This window comes from Barbus barbus (genome assembly GCF_936440315.1).
Source record: "Barbus barbus genome assembly, chromosome: 41".
In the NCBI taxonomy this organism is placed as follows: domain Eukaryota; kingdom Metazoa; phylum Chordata; class Actinopteri; order Cypriniformes; family Cyprinidae; genus Barbus; species Barbus barbus.
Window position 1 is genome coordinate 22,025,005 of NC_136719.1, and position 21,046 is coordinate 22,046,050.

Below are 21,046 nucleotides of genomic sequence, written 5' to 3' on the forward strand. Positions count from 1 at the left end.
ATGCCATGGCACGTGAATTCTTCTAAACCGTTCAGCTCTGTGTCTTTGGATTGGTGTGGGGTCTAAACGATGTCTTTTGGCCATGTTTGTCTTTTTATGGTTGTATTTGAGACTGTATGTGATGTTGTGAACTGTCAAAAGAGAAAGTTCAAAACCGACAGAGTGACTTCAGCAGCAGAAAGGGCATACAAGGTCTGATGAAGTGAACCTGACCCTGAGTGACTCAAAGCGTCTGATGTCTGATTTCTCTCTCTGTTCCTGTAGGTGTGTCATCATCCTGAGTGTCAGGAACTGAACGGTAAAAGCCCCCTGCACCTGTGCGAGTCATGTGATTCTCGCTGTCACCTGGATGAATCTGATAGCATGCACTTTGACAGGCATCTTCGCTTCGACGTACAGCCACAAGGTAAACGGCCGTGCAGGCACAAACACACTTAATGTGACCCTCTGCCAAACAGGTTTATGCTTCATACAAACGAGTCTCATTCAAAAACACCAGGAATGGATGTTTGGTTATTTGTACAACTAATAATTACCAGTAAAATTCAATCCCCCACGACAGATGCTGAATATAAATAGTATAAGTATAAAAAATTGATAATTGATTTAATTGATATTAATTTATTTTGATAATTAAAAATACCTAATCTTTTTATATATATATATATATATATATATATATATATATATATATATATATATATATATATATATATATATATATATATATATATATATATATATATATATACATTATTATTATTATTATTATTATTATTATTATATTTTTTTTATTTGTTTTTATTTTTTTATTATAAATATTTTTCTTTTTGATTAATCTAGAATTTTATTTGTTTAGTTTTTTTATTGTATACCATCCCTACACCATTATATAATTAAGTAATTAGTTTATTAGTTGATTTACTATTATAACGTGATAATTTCTGTAAGGAGTGAAACATGTAAGATCAGATTTGCGTTTCAGGTTCTATCCTGGCGCGGAATGTGTCCACGCGTTCCTGTCCCCCTCGCACAAGCCCCCCTTCAGACCTGGATGAAGACGAAGAAGGAAGTACTGAACGAGGGTCAGTCTGTGATCCACAACATTCAAATAACTAAATGGAATCTTGCAGCCTATACACACCAAGAGAGGCACAACAAAGTGATGCAAAATTCAAATTTTCTTTTTTTTTTTTTTTTTTTTAAGTCCAGCTGACATGCATGAAGTGTTTGCATACCTGACAATCTGAAATTGAGCAATGGAAATAAATCCATATGGCTGCATGATGAATTCAAATAAAAACCACAATCACAATATTTCACTTGGTGTTATTTAATTTGTAAAGGCTGTGAATTAAATACATGCAATGCACATTTCAAAGTTCAAAGTGCAAGTTTCACTTAATATGAAGCAGCACAACGGTTTTCAACATTGATAATAATAATAAAAATGTGCCTTCAGCAGCAAAGGAGCATATTAGAATGATTTCTGAAGGATCATGTGACACTGAAGACTGGAGTAATGATGCTGAAAATTCAGCTTTGCGTCACAGGAATAAATTGCATTTTAAATATATTCAAGTAGACAACCGTTATTTAAAATTTTAATAATATTTCAAGATATAATTTTTTTGCTATGTTTTGAATCAAATAACTGTAGCCTCTGTGAGTGTAATAGTGCTTAAGAAAAAATATTTTGAACTAGTGTATAAGTGTATATATTTTATGTAAAAAGTATCTTTTTTTAATTATTTCAGATTTCAGATTATCTCAATTTCAGATTGTCGGGTATGCAAACGCTTCATGCATGTAAGCTTGACTTCAAAAAAAAAAAAAAATCACTTTTGAATTTTGCATCACTTTGTTGTGCCTCTCGGTGTTATTATAAAAACCAAGATGGCGCCGCTGATGGCAGCTTTTGTGCGTTGCTCTCCTGTGTTTGTACTGTTTTTGTTTGTTTTTCCTGTTTTTTGTTTTTCAAATACGATCGGTTTTACCAGGGATGACCTGCTGAACATTCGGCAGAACACACCACAAAATCTTTTACCGGATTTAGATTTTTCAGAAATTTTGCTGGACATTGTAGTTGGCGGAGCCGTAACTCTGGTCAAACGCTACAGGAGGCACAGGCGGTGGGGGAAGCAAGCCAGAGCGCTCGTGAAGCTTCGTCAGCGAGGATTTCGAACAGCGTTGCCTAGCATCCATCTGGCGAATCTCTGCTCTCTACCCAACAAAACGGATGAACTCCTTCTGCTCTCCCGGACAAACAAGGATTTTTCAAACTCTGCTGCTCTGTGTTTCACGGAAGCCTGGCTAAATGGCGACATACTGGACAGTGTGCTACATCTGCCTAATTACCAGCTGATCAGAGCAGGTCGGGACGCGGAATCAACGGGGAAATCGCGCGGCGGCGGGACGTGCTTTTACATCAATGAGAGGTGGTGTACAGATGTAACAGTGTTAAAGAAGATGTGCTGCTCAGATCTAGAAACGCTCTTCATTAACTGCAAGCCGCTCTATTCTTCGCGGGAGTTCTGCTCGTTCATTCTCGTGAGTGTCTACATTCCACCGCAAGCGCACGTGAGCACAGCTTTACAGAAACTCGCTGATCTGATCACAGAGGGTGAGCAACGACACCCGGACTCTGTTTTAATCATTCTCGGGGACTTTAATAAAGCAAATCTCTCCCGCAAACTGCCAAAATACAGACAGCACATCACATGTCCCACCAGAGACAGTAATATATTGGATCACTGTTACACAACAATAAAGGACGCATATCACTCTGTTCCACGAGCAGCTTTAGGACTCTCTGATCACTGCTTGGTTCATCTCATACCGACCTACAGGCAGAAACCTAAATCTGCAAAGCCTGTATTAAGATCTGTTAAAAGATGGACTAATGAAACAGAACGGGATCTACAAGCCTATTTCTCTCACTGATTGGTCTGTTTTTGAAGCTGCTGCCATCGATCTGAACGAGCTCACAGAGACTGTAACATCTTATATCAGTTTCTGTGAAGATATGTGCATTCCTAACAGGACTCATCTAATCTACAACAATGACAAACCATGGTTCACTGCAAAACTCAGACAGCTCCGTCAGGCCAAAGATGATGCTTACAGAAAGGGGGATAAAGTCTTGTACAAACAGGCCAAATACACACTGGAAAAGGAGATCAGAGTGGCAAAGAGGAATTATTCTTACAAGCTAAGGAAAAAATTATCTTCCAGTGATCCTGCTTCAGTGTGGAAAAGAATGAAGGATATCACCAGTTACAAGACACCATCCTCCAGCACTCTGGAGAATCAAAAAAATCACACCACACCCGCCCTGAACACCTCTCCACACAACCATTAATACCTCCAGCAACCCTCCTCTCCCCCACACCTACAATTCAAATCAGTGAAGATGATGTGTGCCAGGTCTTCAGGAAGAACAAAAGAAGGAAAGCACCAGGCCCAGACCAGCCTGCCTAAAAATCTGTGCTGACTAGCTGGCCCCCATCTTCACACAGATCTTCAATAGATCACTGGAGCTGTGCGAAGTCCCCTCATGCTTCAAACGCTCCACCATCATCCCCGTCCCAAAGAAACCCAAAATTACTGGACTTAATGACTACAGACCTGTGGCCCTAACGTCTGTAGCCATGAAATAATTTGAAAGACTGGTTTTGGCTCATCTGAAGGACATCACTGGACCCTTACTGGACCCCCTGCAGTTTGCGTACAGAGCAAATGGTCTGTGGATGATGCAGTCAACATGGGACTGCACTTCATCCTGAAGCATCTGGACAGACCAGGGACTTATGTGAGGATCCTGTTTGTGGACTTCAGCTCCGCTTTTAACACCATTATCCCGGAAACCCTTCAGAATAAACTAATCTAGCTCTCCGTCCCCACCTCTGTCTGTCAGTGGATCAACAGCTTCCTGACAGCAGTTAGTAAAGCTTGGTAAATTCACATCCAACACTCGTACCTTCAGCACTGGAGCTCCTCAGGGCTGCGTACTCTCCCCACTGCTCTTCTCCCTCTACACCAACGACTGCACATCTAAAGACTCCTCTGATATTTGTTTATTATTCTTTTATTATCTTATTATCTGTGTCCTGTCCTGTTGCTGTCTTTGTTACACTGTGGAGCTTCTGTCACTACAACAAATTCCTTGTATGTTTAAACATATTTGGCCAATAAAGCTCATTCTGATTCTGATAATAAAAAGTACAAATATTTCTTGCAATTTCTTAATGTCATCATAAAAGCTGCATGCAGAATAACTATTCATTTCATCAAGGATGTTAAGTGAATAAATATACGCAGTGAATGGTATTGTTCATTTACACGCAAACAGCTGATGATCCAGTGTTTTCAGTGGCTCGCTTTGCAGTAAATGCCCCACACCAATTCATCTCTGCAAGCACTGTGATATGAGAAGGGAGAAGTGCTTCTAAACCGTTCATTGTCAACAAAAGAGAAGCTTTAAAGGACTCCCTGTTTCCCAATAAAAAATAAAAGCACAATAATTTTGCATTTGAAAATAAATGAAAAGCCAGAAATATTAATAGTGTAATTTTACTTGTGTACTTTTATTATTATTATTTTAATACTTACAATAGTTATAATATTTCTGTATTATTCTTATTATATTTACCCGAGATACTTTATTTTACAGTGAAATATTGCTGCAATAATAGTTTGTTTTGTTTAGTATTTAATATTATTATTATTTAATCACAATTTTGTCCAATTTGTGCAGCCTTACAAACAAGCACAACAAACCAGGAGCTTTTTTAAAAATCGCATGCACAAATTTTACCACAAAATTGCAATTCAAGTTTTTAGATTGTTCAGCACTAAAAATACAGTCATGCTGTCAGATACAGATGCCATGGCCATTCTCCTCATGTGTCTGGTGTTTTCTGTCTTTTAACAGAGAACGTAAGACAGGAGCAATGAAGCTGAAAAGCAGAGAAGGAAAAAAGCCCCGGCGACGCCACACTGATGTGAGTGCTGGCCTCCTTTTCACAAAGGCTCATGGGAAACTTTTGAAATCCTAGCTGACTGTATGCACTGATAGTTTAAAAACAAGCATGTATAGCTCTTTAACATCCTACATATTATTTTAACATACCCTACCAATATTGTTATTGTACAAGTACCTGTATAGACTTGTTTGTGGGCTTCCCTGTCCAACATAGTGTACAGGAAATGACACGTCTCTGAATCATCAGAAGTCCCAGGATGTGGTGGCTTGATAGATATCTTGATCACATCCAGAGTTCGTTGTAAATGGCTAGAAGCGGTCTGTCTGTCGCCCACCTTTGACCAGCGCTGTTCTGTCGCCCCCTATAGGACCCCAGGAAGGAGTGCTTCAGCCTCAAGTTTGACCTCAACATAGACATTGACACCGAGATCGTCCCCGCTGTCAAAAAGAAGACATTACGGTAAGTCAGAGAACAAATCTATGTACCCCAGCAATCCTTGGACCGTTGGAAAATCATCTGTTTCTAAGTTTTTTTGTGTTTCTGTTAAATAGGTAGTTTATATGAAATGCGTCCATTGTGTAATCAATATATATAACTCTTCGAAAGTTTGGACTTTTTTTTTAAAGTAATGAATTATTTGATTCAGCAATGATTAATTAAAGTGATCAAATGTGACAGTAAAGTTCTTTTGAACTTTCTATTCATCAAAAAAACCTAACAAAACATTATTACAGTTTCCACAAAAATATTAAGCAGCACAACTGTTTTCAGTAATTAAAAAAATGAAATGTTTCTTGAGCAGCAAATCGGCATATTAGAATGATTTCTGAAGGATCATGTGACACTGAATATTGGAGTAATGATGCTGAAAATTCAGCTTTGCATCACAGGAATAAATTACTTATGAATATACGTTCAAATATACAACAGTTATTTTAAATTGTAATAATATTACTTTTTTTACTGTATTTTTGATCAAATAAGTTCAACCTCATAAGACTTCTTAAGAAATGTTTTGAATTATAGTATATAAGGAATAGTCTGCATTTTTACCTTTACTATAGTTTATTTTATAAAATGTTAATTATTATTTTTTATATTAAAAGCACAAAAGTTGCATGTAGTATCTCAATATGTCATCAAAAATAATAATAAAAACAAATAATTGAAAAATAGTTTTAGAAAGACTATAATATGCCATACCATAGGAAAGGAGTATTTCATGCCAGCTTTCCAAATAAAAGCACCATTTCTTCTTACAGCTTTTATGTCTTAATAATTGAACGGGTGTTAATTTGATCGGGAATTTCCATAACTCTTTGCTTTGTTCACTTTATCTGTGAAGCTCATTTGCTCAGTTTATTGTTCTTCAGAGAGGTGCTCGGACCCATTTTTGAGCGCAAGGGCATTGAATTATCCCGAGTGGATCTGTTCCTGGACCAGTCCAACACTCCACTCTCACTCCACTTTGAGGCGTATCGTTTCGGAGGACATTACCTCAAAGTGAAAGGTAAGAGTTTCCTCTGCGGTGCCCAGCTTCTTCTTTTCCAGCTAATCACTGTGACAATTTATTGCTTTAGTCTTAAGTGAAGTGACATACTGCCAAGCATGGTGACCCATACTCGGAATTCGTGCTCTGCATTTAACCCATCCAATGTGCACACACACAGCAGTGAACACACACACACCGTGAACACACACCCGGAGCAGTGGGCAGCCATTTATGCTGCGGCGCCCGGGGAGAAGTTGGGGGTTCGGTGCCTTGCTCAAGGGCACCTCAGTTGGGGTATTGAGGGTGGAGAGAGCGCTGGACATTCACTCCCCCCCCACCTACAATCCCTGCTGGCCCGAGACTCGAACCCGCAACCTTTGGATTACGAGTCCGACTCTCTAACCATTAGGCCACGACTTCCCCACAGGATGTCTTGCTGTCAGCATTTCGATTACCCTTTCTTCCTACACATTTACAGCATTGCTCAAGTTCAAAACATACACTGAACCTCTGTATTACACAACACAGCCATCCACAGAACCAGACAGTTTCCCAGGAAATGAGGTGTGACCAATTACACTTCATTAGAGTTGTTATGCATCTAAAGGAGCTTCACAGGGACTTGCTGTTTCTTCAAGTAGATCATCACATCCACACAATGCTTTTCGTGATTACACAGCCATGTGCCTGTCTTTACAAATCCCCATCCCCGTGTCTTTAATCAGATAACGCAAAAACACATGCCGACACAGACATCTCACAGGTGCTGGTTGGCCGCTTGCGTAATATACAGCCTGTGACGTGAGGACGAAGAGAGGGTTAGCATTAAAATGATTGGGACATTAGCAGCCGGACTGAAGAGTTTCATTCATGCTGAAAATCTGCTCTGTTGAAGACCTTCTGTTACTTTTATTAATACTAACAGCGGATTTCTGTGATAATGAATATATGGGGACATTTAACAAACAATAATAAACAGTAGTGTTTTACTCCCTTATAGTGTTGGTCTTGCTTTATTTTTTTTATTTGTTTAATTTAAAATTTTTTTTTTTTTTTTTTAATTTAGCAGGAATTATTCCTTTTAAAAAATAACACTATCACATTATTATTATTAATGTCAATGATAATAATAATAATAATCTGTAATAGTAATGTTGGTATGTCATATTTAAAATAGTGGTTTATTTAATGTCATATTTAAAATTGTGATTTATAAAAGGAAATAGCTGTTCAAAGCCATGTTAAAGTTATTTATTAATATACTATTACATGCTGTAATTTTCCTTTTTAATTTTTTTAAACCATTTTATTAGGATTTGACATTTGAAGTCATTTGATTTCTTTTGCAGTGAAACATTTATTATAAAATATTGTTAGATCTATTTCATAATCAGTGTTTTCAGAATGAGAACATTATTTGTTGACATTCTTCCGGTTAAATGAGTTTTTCTTACAAAGGTTGTTTTTCTGCAGCTCGGCCCGGCGATGAGCTGAAGGTGGAGCAGAGCGTGAAGGATCTGCGCTCTCTCAGTCTACCCAACATGAAGCCATCAGGAGGGGGCAGCGTCTACATCCTCACACCGGGCAGTGAGCGGGCCGAGCACGGGTCCCTGCCGCGGCGGGAGACCGTTGACATACTGGTCAGTGATGCTGCTGATACCTGTGTACAACCACTCATGCCTTTCAAAAGCCAGTTTGTCTCATAAATTAAATTAAACATTTTTAAAAATGTTTTAGAAACATGGCCTAATGTGTTAAAGGATGCTAAAAGGGCAATATGTTACATATAAGTACTTACAGTGTTGTCAAGGTTTTAGTTTTACAAGACCATTGTCTGCACCTTAGATTTTATTTTATTTTTTGTTATAAATCTATTTAGAAATAAGGCCTAATATGCTAATGGATTGTATTAATTAAATTTTTTGGCAGCCTTTTTTTTTTTTTTTTTTTTTTTTTTATACTCTAGATAGTGTGGGGGATTATTTTATTTTTTAGATTTGATTTATGGTGTAGAAACATTTTGTGTCGTATCCATTTTAGAAACATGGCCTAGTGTGCTTATGGATTTTTTAATTTACCTTTTTCCCCCAACAACATTTTATATTTTACACTATATTCTTGCAGTATTTTTAGTTTTAATTTAGTTTTAGACCATTTTCAGCCCCTTAGATAGTTGGGGGTTATTTAATTTAATTTAACTTTATTTTAGAAACATGGCCTAATGTGCATTTTCTTTTTTTTTTTACTTCTTACATATTTTATTCAGCTTTATTTATTTTTTTAATAGTTTTTGTATTTTTTGTCATAATTGAATTTTACAAGACCATTTTCGGTCCTATTGATTGATTATTTTATTTTGTGATATCTGTTTTAGACACAAGGCCTAAATTACTTTTAAATTACTTTTTACATTTTTGCAGCAAGTCCTTAGAGCATTTTTAGCCATTATTTATTTTTACCAAGACCATTTTCCATCCCTTTAAAAGTAAACAGGCTCCTTTTTTGCCACTTTGAGACTTCTGTGCATAAATGATCTCTGTTATGACTGGCTAATTTATTTGTGTTTAAAATGAGCATGGTTGCTGACCCAGTTGGCTCTAAATTCATTCGTCCCTCTCTTTCTTGATTTCTAAACACCTCAGTCCCTCTTGAATTTCCTTTTAAGGTGCCAACTTGGTGTAAATCATCTTAAACCTCATACAGGAAGCTTACGGAGTGCATCCTCCGCCACATACGACACTCTGACCCTCTGACTGGCGTTTGTTTGGTTTTTAGCTCTTTTCTGTAGAAATGACTGGTGACTCTTTCAACATCATGGGGTTGGATTTCCCCAGCTTCTCCGTGATACTCAGTAAAGCTGGATTCATGGAAAGACAAGCCTGAACGTACTCCTGTGTGCGTGTTCAAACATGGACATGCAGGCCTCGGAGATGAGTGCAGACTGTAGGATTGTCGAAGTACCTCGTGGGTTTTTACTGTGATTTGAGGATGAATCGTCAGGCTTAGCAATAAAAACTTGAGAACAGAGCACTCAGGTGTAGGCTGTGTCATCCCATCAGTGGATGTAGGTTACGGAACGGCATAAAACAAGTCTACACGTGTTGGACGAGTGTTGCACAGGTATTACGCATCAGACCCGTTGTTTTTCTAGTTCTTCTGTAACACTGGTCTTTTGGAAAAAAGCGCAGAATCATACTAATCAGACCTGGAATTACATTTTCACTTTTTTTTTTTGTGATTTAAAAGGTTCAATTTGCAATCCAAAAAGGAAAATTCTCCTCTGAGGTTTTGTAGTAATTACGGTTTCTTCTTTGGATCAAGAATAGAAACTCAAGAAAGAGACTGTACTTCAAATTATGCAGCTTGTTTAGAAAAGGTGTGATGTTATTCTTTAAAGCAATTTTTACCATTGATTTTAATACAAAGAATGGCTAATACAAAGAAACGAGCTGGTGTCGTTTAAGGCTAGTGGTTTTGGATTCACACACATTTGTTTGATAACGATCAGCATGAGTTTGCATAGTGGTATCAATTTCCAAATTTGTGAGTTCCACCACCCCCTTTTTCCCAGCAGGGCATTCCTTATCACTCCGTTACACAATTCCTATTGTAGATTTTCATTATATGCTAATAGCAAAATGTAGCGCAAACGTTTCCCAAAAAAGTTGGGCCATTTTGGCCTTTGATGGCCATTTAATGTAACTTTTTATCAATAAATTTAACTTGATCAAGAACCTTTTTTGTGGCATCCTGATAGATTTAAGTAATTTATGTGATTTAAAAAAATAATAATAAATGAATTAAATGGCCATCAAGGTTGTAAAAAAAAAAAACAATGTTTATTTATTTATTTGTTTACAAAATATTATATTTTAGTTCAGTCAAGATTTGTAGTAAATTATTTTTGGTCAAAACACAGCAAAGAATTGTAAAGAATTTACAAGTTTAGTTTGGTGGTCTGTTATGCTCAGCAAGTCTGTATTTAATACAGTAAAAACAGTAATATTGTGAAATATTTTTACAATTTATAAGAGCTATCTCTATTGAGAACACTCTATTTAAATATATTTGAAAATATTTATTCCTGTGATCCTTCAAAAGTCATTCTAATATGCTGATTCTCTGCGAAGTTCATATTATTATAAATGTTGAAAACTTTTATGCTGCGTAATATATTTGTGTAAACCATGATAAATAGGATTAATTGATTAATAGAACGTCCAAAATATAGCATTTATTTGAATCATAAATATTTTGTAACAAAGTCTTTGTCTCTTTTGATCAATTTAATGTGTCCTTGCAGAATTAGATGGATAGATAGTAGCAGGGATCTATAGTAAAGTCCGCTGATGTTCTCCGACCTCCTCGTTTCCCGCTGATGGAATTCTCAGCTCATCTGCCAACTATTCCGTTGGAATTTTTATGAGAGCTGCTCGGTTTTGTCTGTGAGCGCGTTTGACCTGTATGTGGTAACTCACCCACTGTGTCTTGCCCCCTCACCAAAGCCTGACCTTTAGAAAGGAACCCATCACCCCTCGGATTATTGGTGCGGCGGTGACACCAGGACTCCTCTTTGAGGTTTGATTGGCCAGATCCGCCCCGGTGGGGGAGTGACCTTTGAAGCGCGAGCGTTTGATGTAGCGCCGTGACTTTTATGCTCCCAGGAACTGAAAGACGAGTGTCTCACGAAAGCAGGTTTTCAGGTGAAAGTCATGTTTTTGCTGTTGTGGCCCTTCTTTTGACATCAACTCGCCAAAATATGACGGCCCTCTAGTGGTTATGTGTATAAATGTGTATAAGCACAGTGTGGTTGCCATTGGTGTTTAGTTGTAAATGCATGCTGGGATTCTGCCTCTTTAAGCATGTCCTGTTGCGTAAGGTCTCTCTCTCATCTCAGAGACCTCGACTTCAGGCTTCACCTTCAACCTCCGGCTCTGTTGCATTAGTCAGATAGCCTCAGACTCATAATGCTAGCTGGAATTTGAGCTGCACCATTCACCCACACAGACACATAGTAGAGCGATCTCACCTGTGTAATGACCTGAGAGGTGTATTACACAACACTACAGGTGATTAGATCAGAAGTCCCCGTGGCCCTCAGGGGCCCCCACTGCGCAGCGGCATAGATTATGGATTTAGTGAATCTTGGTCATGTTTTGTATGCCAGACACCTCCAGCTACTAACTATTTATCTATAAAGGCATTACATTAGACCACAAACCAAGTGGCATCTACACTCAAATGCTTCAGGATATTTTTTTCTAACATCACTTTTCTGATCCATTTTTGCTCATTGACCTTTAACTGACTGTTTTCTTGTTGTTTTTAACTGTATTTATATTTTTTGATTTAATCATTTAACGTCTAACAAACATTTTAGTGAAATATTTAGTTTGAAAAGTGTGCTTGGTCTTTCTTAAAAATAAATACCATTTGGCTTTGTTTTATCTTATTTACCCCCATAATATTCATAATTTTTCCAACAACTAGAATTTTTCCAGCTTCTATATATGCATATATACTACTACTACTACAACTACTATTACTACTAATGATGATAATAATTAATTATTATAATAAAATGCAATAATATATACAATAATGTAAATAATAAAAATAGTAGTAGTATAGTGCTAATTAAATCAAAAAATGTAATTAATGTTGTTATTATTATTATTAATAACAACTATTATTATTATTAATGGTTGTGGTGGTAGTAGTGTTTTATCATTTCATTTTTGTATATACTGATTTACTGTCTCCTAAATGAGATGCTAAATGGCTCAACTGGGTTTGCATTTATTTATTTATTTGTCCAATGAGAAGCTAGAATTTCAAAATTTTATCAAATTGGTGTGATTAATGTAAATATTTGGCTGTTAAGAAACATTTGTCTTCAGAGACGGCAGAGTTTTCTCTACAAAATGATATCAAAAGCTGCCAGAGGAGTGTTAAATAGGGAAACGGTGTGTTTGATCAAACGTAACTCAGTCGATGGAATATCAAAGGTCTGGATAAAATGCACTGCATCTGTCAGCTCCGACTAACTGCAGGAAATGAGCCTTTTCCTGTTGCTATTTGACCTCTCTGATAAGAGACTGGTTCAAAGGTGTATTAATATCACAGCGTAGAGGTTATTGTCGGAGCAGACAGATTTAATCTGCATGGGTTTCCCTCTTTAAATGAAAGGATCAAGCTGTTTAATGTTTAGTTTAAGGTGTGTACTCTTGCAAGCTTTAGGGAAAAAATATAGCAGATCTGTGTTTCTCAGTCTCTCTCATTAAGCAAGAGACCAATGCAAACAGTAGTAATCATTTATTTACCTGGGATATCAACAAAGCACTCCTCTCTTAGGGTTTAGAGCTCTTGACACAGCAAACCCCCACATGTGATTGATCCTCTTGTGAAGTTAACACAATTACCATGCAATTAGTTTCTGACCATTAACACCCAGTGTTCGAAGACAATAGAACAAAACACGACTTTAGCAAAAAATGGGTCTTATCTTCATGGGAAACTAGTGGGGTGAATCTAAAATGATGTAAGATTTCTTAGCACACATTATGTGGAAAGCAAATTCATAGTGTCTCACATAAATCACCTTAAAAATGAGAATTAGTAGTGTCTATAATGTAACAAGGCATTTGCTAAACGTCGATAAAACCACCCATTTCTAGCATAAAATGATTTGGTGTTAATCTCGCAAGAACATGTTACATAACGGAAAATATTTTACAAAAAGAAGCCAATTTTAGGACTAATTTATGACTATTTGTCTAGTTTTGCCTGAAAATGCTCATATGTCTAGACATTTTACTCTTTAGCTGATTTTAAATTAGCATAAAGATTGTATGATCAGCAAACACTAGCGTTTTGTGGAAATGAATGAACCGTATTTTTTATTTAATTTTTTCCCCATTATTTTATTTTATGTAATAGAATTTTGCATTGCAGTAAAGTGGGATAATGCATCACTGCATGAAATTGACAAATGGTCTTGAAATCTTTTTTTTTTTTTTTTGCAGTGAAATGTGACCTATAAGCATCCTACATGTTTATTATATTTTACCTGAAGACAGTAAATTAAATTTTAGAAGAATTTTAAACATGTAGACAAATTCCTTTTTATTTTTAATGTCTTTAACCAACAAGTAGTACTATGGTGTGTGAACATTGAAACATTTTTTCCATCATAATGATTTTTTTGCAGTATAGCAATGAGGAAAATGCTTAATTGTCATGAAATTGTCACATTGCACAAATGGTAGCAAAATTTTGGGGGAAATGTGGTTTATCCTATATTTTTATTATATTTTATTATTATTTAGGTCAAATTCAAGACACTTAAACACGTTTGCGATTAGGCAGGTTCCTTTATTAATATATATTTTTTCAATCATAAAGTTGCACATCAAACAAATACTACAATGATTGCAGTATTTCACAATTTAAATTTTTGTTTAATTACAGAAATAAGTACAATATTTTTTGTTATAGTAATTAGAAAATGCTTAATTGTGAAGAAAATGTGCTTACAATCAAATGTAATTTCTTGTTTATTTCCTTTGACGTTGTGGTGAAACATGACCCAAATTCGTTCACCTAATACTTCCATACTGTAAGGAAGTGATCTTGTGAGTATCTGCTGGGGGAGGGATCAGCATCTAGTGTGTGATTGTTGTTTGCGGTGATGTGAAAACTGACTTTGGAGGAGACTTTTGGGAGGAGTAGATTGATGAAGTCACAAAGCAAAAGCTTAAAAACTACTCCCTGTCATCCAGACTTTGAGCACGTGGGGATTTCTAGCTTGTCTCTTCATTTGTTGCCTCTTCACTGAATGTTGACCGCTGAAGTTTAGAGTAGGACGTGAGTTTGAGCGAGGTCAGAGACAGCATCCAGGCTGGATCATGGTACGATTTGGACGTCTGTCCTCATGGCACAGTTGGGATCTCCTCCACATGGATCCTGAAAGTCTGTCTGGTGAAGCGTCTCTCAAAAGTCCATCACCAACAAAGTGTCAGGTAAAGCAAGAGTTACTTATAATGCATGTAGCCACATTTTGAGCATTCATATTTCAGTGAATACTTCACCAATTATTAAACTTCTCTGTAGGATCATTTTGATTGCACACCACTGTATTTCTCATTGAGTAAATGTTTGTATTGAGTGGGAAGATGCTACGTATCTTTAATGGAAGCTGAATGTGCACGTAATGGAAAGCTGTTAGCATCATTCCGCTAACTGATGACACAAGTTTAGGCCCCTGTGCTAGACAGACATGGTTATCTCGTCAGATGATAAGGTCGTATCGTGGTTTTGATCACTGATTAATCGTCTGTCCTTAAGCTTCAATGGCTCTTTGTTCTGTCTCTGCTTTGACTAATTGAAGTGGGTGACATTGTGGGTGTTGTTGGCCCTGAGACTAGTCCTGTGTTGACACTCAAGGTAAAGTTAGGAGATGAAATGTGACCTGGCAGAATGGTGTTTGTCTAACATGTTTTTGTGGCTTAAGTGTTGGTCACTTAAACTGTTCTCCCACTTTCCTTTGTTTGTTTCATCATTATTCAAAGCTTGATCAAAAGCTGGTCTTATCTTCACACTGGTTTATGTTTTTCAGCTGAACTATGTTATCTAGAGAAGCTTTAAGTATAAAAGGAAGTTACATGCATCAGTTCACAAATCAGGGTCTCATTTAGGAAAGTGAGACTGCTTACCACAACCAGGAATATGTTGTGGTAAGCAGTAATATTTTAACTAGGTTGAAGAGGAATTGATCTGAGTGCTGGTAAACTCAACCAGTGTCAACTTAAACCCTGACTGATAAACGTTGAACATGATTTAGGAGTTATTAAAGTTCATTCATAGCACTTAGAGGGTAAACATCTGTGCATCCACTGAGGGAATTTGATTTGATTTTTATTTTTTTATATGTAGTTGACATTTTCAAGGAATTAATTTGTAGTTTGTCTTTTCCTTTTTTTAAATATTCCCTAAAATCATAAGGAACATATTGTGTAATTCAATTATTGCAGATTTCTTTAGTCAACATTTTAATAAAATTAATTTATTGCCTTTTTTCTGGTCTTCGATTCAATAAAGACCAGTTCCGTCCTACATTTTGCCTCTCCGAATATCACTCTAGACATTACATTACTAAAGTAAATGGATTGTGAGCAGTTCATGTTGACTAAGGATTTATAGAACATTATATCTTTTATCATAGAGTAATTATATATTACATCTATTATTATGTATAATTTCAGTACATTTACATTTATGCATTTAGCAGACGCTTTTACCCAAAGCGACTTACATTGCATTCAAGTTCCAGTTTTTACATTTTATCAGCTCTTCAGTATACATCAGGTCATGCATACATGCCCTCTAATGAGTTATTATTATGTGCTAAACCTGCAGGTCCAGGGCTGGGACTCATTTTTTTAAGCAGCTCTATTAAGGAGTATCATCCACTCACTCAGTCATTCCATTAAAGATGATGAACCTGTTTATTTGATGTAAAGCCAGATCTTACACGTCATTAAGTAGGCCATGGCTTGTTTGGATACATAATAACGATGCAGAAATTCAATACTTGTTGCAGCACATACTATAGTCTGGGATTCCCCAAAGTTTCATATTGCAGAGGTCATTTCCCTGTTACAGTAAAGAAGAATGGGATGCTTGGAAATCATTCAAGGCACAGGAAGGCCATGCTGCTGTCACTTTCATTGTATCGTAAATCCAGAGGATTATCAGAACATCTCTCTTATGAAGATAGAGTAAATCATTAAATGGATTAAATGAATATACTCGCAGTAATGGTTTTGTAATGTAAAATATGGTTTTAAGCTTATTGTTATAGTCTTAAATGTACTTTTCTTAAATGTGTAATTGTTTCTTTCTATACACAAGGACCAAAGTAAACTTATTTTTAGAAAACTTCTAAAGGAAAAAATATGTTGCCAAACCAAAGGTTGTTTTTTTTGAGGCACCAGGATGTGTTCCTGGGACCCTGCAAGCTGTCTTCTTCTCCCCTCCCTCTTCACATGTGACCCTCTGCCTTTAAGCAGCCACACCTCTTTTTCCTGTCACGCACAATGGGACAGGATCCTCCTAGTTGCCATGACGTTTGGGCTGTCCTATTCAGTAATGCAGGCAGACAGGCTCAGTTGGACAGCTTTACCTCTTATTGCAGGTTGAGAAGCATTGGGAAACTAGAAATGACCTCGTAGGGAGCCCTGATGCACCTCATATTTTTAGAAGGAAATTAAGGGGCGCTGAGTTACAAATAGTGATTTGTTATTTTTGCATTTTTTCAAAAACTCTCTTAACACCCATCCAGGAGTTTCAGGGTCTACTGCGCTTGTATATCTATTGGTGTTTTTGTGAGCGTTTGAAGAGAGGAGGTTTTGAGTGATCGTAGCAGCTGGCTCTAGCATGGGTCAGGCTCTGTGAACCCGGCTGAGAGATTACCATGGTCTACCTCTCATTTGACATGCCACTCGCTTCCATGGTGAGTAGATCAGACACTCTAGGAACCCTGTTCCGCTTCATAAATTTGTTGGTCATTCAGTCTGTCCGCAGAGAATGAGAGTTGCCGGTTACAGCTGATCCGAAAGTGGATGTCATTCCATGAGTTTGCTCTGTAAAGTTTATCAAGAATGTTGTTTGTAAGTGGAATTAAGTGGTGGAAGAAAGCTAAATATTGATTTACCGATCCATGTAAATTATAGATGTATAGCTTTCAACAGAAGGATTCCTTTTGATGTGGCATTTGTGGTACTCATTGATGTTTATACAGTACTTTCTTTGTTGGTTGTGCATAATATAATAAAAACCCATGATAAAATCATGGACATAAAAATGGACGGTACGCATGAATGTGTTTTATTTGTGTTATGGCAGTAACTTCTAATGTTGTGCCAATAGTCCATTTCTGTCTTGAATTTTCATCCCTAGTGCTGGTAGTGTGGTTATAACCAGCAGTCAGACGTCCGCTGTCCATCCTCCTCAAAGTGGGGACATTTCCTGACATCTGTGTCCTCATCCTTTCACCCCAGATTCTGCAAAAATCCCCTCATCAAAGCTCATCGTCTGCCTGTCTCTCTGCCTCTGTTCTAAATTTAGCAAGGGGGGCATACTGGTCAATCCGCCATTCTTTTATTTCTTCTATTGCAGGGATGTTCATTATTTGCCCTGCCAACAGAGAAAAGATTTTAAACCAATCTTAATAGAATTCTAAATAGCCCATATAGAACTGTTACAGTACATAGCTTGGTAGTGAATTTAGTTGTTTGTAAAGCTCAGCAATGGTTTGAAAGGTAATCATGTAAACATGTTAGCCATAATTCAATTAAGCAATAGCAAGTTTTTATTAAAATTATATTGATAAGATTTAATAGTTTTTTTCCACGTTCATTTGATCAAAAGTGACAGTGAATATATTTATAATGTTAAATATTTCGGTTTCAAATAAATTTTGACTTTGTTCATCAAAGAATCCTGGGGGAAAAAAACACTTTTCAAAAATATTAAACGGCACAACTTTTTTCAACATCAATAATAATTATTCCTTGAGTAAACCAGCATATCAGAATTAATTCTGAAATATCATGTGACACTGACGACTGGAGTAATGATGCTGAAAATGCAGCTTTGCAGCACAGAAATAAATTATATTTTAAAATATATTAAAATAGAAAGCATTTATTTTAAATTAAAAATTATTTTTCACAATATTCCTGTTTTAATGTACTTTTGACCAAATAAATGCAGCACTTGTACGCATATGAGACTTCTTTCAAAAACATTTTGAAAAGTCTTTATATATAGTAAAATGTACTTGATTTAGAAGTGCATTTAATTGTAACACCTGCACAAGTCTCTGAAGTGTTCAAATCAAATACTTCTGTTAATGTGGCAGGTATCAGTTTCACCCGTGTTTGTTTAGGGAATTCCATTGTTTTGTCTTCAGACCTTTCCTGTTTTTTTTTGTGTATTCCCCAAAAATGTCGTAGCAGTCTCTGGAATTTGAAGGAGTTGTTAGTGGGTAACGGCACTCAGGGCAGTGGAATTCCCTGCACCCTGGCGAAGGGTCAACAAGCCCGTTTGCCTCCCGCTCGGCGAGATTACTACTTCCTTAGATACTAAACAGCTGTTTGTTTGTTCAACTTGCTGCAGCTCGTAAGAGTGTCTAAGTAAAAAGATGTTGCAATGCTCTCTAGCAGAACAATTGTTTATGAAACAATCAGTCTTGATCTTTCTGAGCAGGATTACTGACCTCCTTGACTTTGGTATGATGTAAAGGGGAAATTGTAACATTCAGCAGGATCTTGTTTGGAAAAATCTGTATGAATCATAATGCATTACTGTTTCTGTTAATGTCATCTCATCTCTTTGCGGGAGCCCTTATTTTTACATGTCAAGCTAGGGTTGGGCGATATGTCATTTTGAATGATAATGGTAATATTCATAAATAATTGTCTGATTTAAGACCAAAGCAAAACCTCATCTATCTTTATATCTGTACATGTGTTTATATAACTAGATAATTTATTAATATTTATATTTAAATTGTAATTCAAGCTTAAAAAGTTAAAATACTTTGTAACATGAAACATCTTTATGAATTTATTTAGTTATACATTTATTTAAATAAATATATTTATGTATTTATATGATAAAGCTGAAATAGTTGAAAAATCTAATCAGAAAATATAATTTTTTTAATACGTTTAGGTAATTAGTTCAGTTAATAGTTTTAGTTATTCATATATAATTAAAAAAAAATTAAACCTAAAACTTTTGAAATGTTAACTTTAGGAGAATGCTGGTACAATTACTTTATTTACTTCCACCCCACCTGTCTCTCTCAATCTTTTTCTAAATCTCTTGTTTACCTCTCTCACACCCCATCATTCTGTAGGGTAGTGTTACTGATAACGGTCTCTCTCCTATCTCTCGGTCTGTTGTCCTTGACATACTGGTTGATATCCTTCTCACAAACCTCTATCTTTCTGCTTTTGTAAACATTTTGTCATTCCCACATAAGGTCTTACAATCTTCCATCTCTTCCTCCTCACAGGGTCAGGCCCGTCGGCGGAAGAACATGACGGAGTTTCTGGGCGATGCCAACATCCCATCCCCGGACACTCTGGCCATGCTAGGCGGGTCTATACCAAGCGTGCCTCCAGGAGGTTCGCTGCCCGGTGTGGCCGCCGGACCGGACAACTGGAAGAACCGCGCCACCAGTCGAATCAGCGTGTTCTTCGGCGCCGGATCTGGAAAGGTGAGATTTCTGGAAAATCTCACTCATCTTGAAAACCTCAAGAAGTTCATGAAAAGCAGGATGTGATGGTGCAATTTTCCATGGTTTGACTTTGCAGTTAAAAGATCTCATGTAAAGTTGAGCCAAAGAAACTGCAACTCAAACTAGAGGCTGATGAAATATCTATGTTTATAGTAGCTTGCGCCATAATCTAGTTTCAAATAAACTTGGAATTGTATGTTAGGGTTTATGAAAATGTACTCAGCCACCATCCAAGATGTAGATGAGTTTGTTTCTTCATCAGAACAGATTTGGAGACATTTAGCATTACATCATTTGCACACCACTGGATCTTCTGCAGTGAACGGGTGCCGTCGGAATGAGAGTTCAAAAAGCACAATGATCCACAAGAAACTACACACACAACTCCAGTCTATCAGTTAACGTCCTGTGACGTGAACAGCTGCTTGCTTTTAACAAAAACTTCAAATTGTGGCTTTCAACTGAAATACAAGTCCTCTGTCCATAGTATCGCTTTCTCAAGTGAAAAGTGTTTTTGTCTCAATCAGGAGAGAAATATGCACAGATCAAGCACCATTTATAACCAAAAGTAGCTCTAAACAAATATGTTGGTGGATTTCATTGTTAGAGGACAACAGAAGGTGGGATTTTGTTCTGGAGTAAGTGTTATTATGAATTACTGACACACATTTTGGCCAGAAGTGATGATTTAAAGTTAAAATGCCTTACAATCATGTAGCTTTTCATTTCACAAGATGTTAATTGACGGACTGGAGTGGTGTGGATTATTGTGGTGTTTTTATCAGCTGTTTGGACTTTCATTCTGACTGCACCCATTCACTGCAGAGGATCTACTGGTGAGCAAGTGATGTAATGCAAAATTTCTCTAAATCTGTTCCAATGAAGAAACAAACTCAACTACATCTGGATGGCCTGAGGGTGAGGAAATTTTGAGCAATTGTTCATTTTTGGGTGAATTATTCCTTAAATAGATGACTAAAACAATACAACAAACAAAATCCCATGAGCCTGAGAAAAAAAAAACAACAACTCCCCCCTCGGAATGTTTCAGCCTGTATTTACACCAGATGCATGGGATAATAGAGACGGTAGCTGTCGCTCACCTGTCATTTCACACTTCCATCCCTTTCACAGTCAGCCATGAAACCCCCAAACAAGACAGACGGGGTGTTCTTGTGTCCCACTGGGACTCTTTTCACAAAAGAAGGGTTAACCAGGGCCAAACCACCATCTCCAGCGGCCACTACAAGCAGCCTGTAG

At 36.9% G+C, this 21,046-nt stretch overlaps 1 protein-coding gene across 3 annotated transcripts in view; it reads left to right on the forward strand.

Annotated features, from left to right (window-relative positions):
- The window catches only part of LOC306860646 (pleckstrin homology domain-containing family G member 5-like), a gene marked incomplete at its 3' end in the record, with an annotated part of 81,813 nt that overhangs the window by 44,695 nt on the left and 16,072 nt on the right, over positions 1 to 21,046 (forward strand). For all 3 annotated transcript variants that reach the window (XM_079402451.1, XM_079402452.1, XM_079402453.1), the window contains 7 exons: positions 265 to 406; positions 986 to 1,085; positions 4,934 to 5,003; positions 5,353 to 5,444; positions 6,359 to 6,495; positions 7,951 to 8,117; positions 19,562 to 19,765. In XM_079402451.1, coding sequence (XP_079258577.1) covers positions 265 to 406; positions 986 to 1,085; positions 4,934 to 5,003; positions 5,353 to 5,444; positions 6,359 to 6,495; positions 7,951 to 8,117; positions 19,562 to 19,765 — 912 coding nt within the window. The remainder of the gene's footprint in view (positions 1 to 264; positions 407 to 985; positions 1,086 to 4,933; positions 5,004 to 5,352; positions 5,445 to 6,358; positions 6,496 to 7,950; positions 8,118 to 19,561; positions 19,766 to 21,046) is intronic.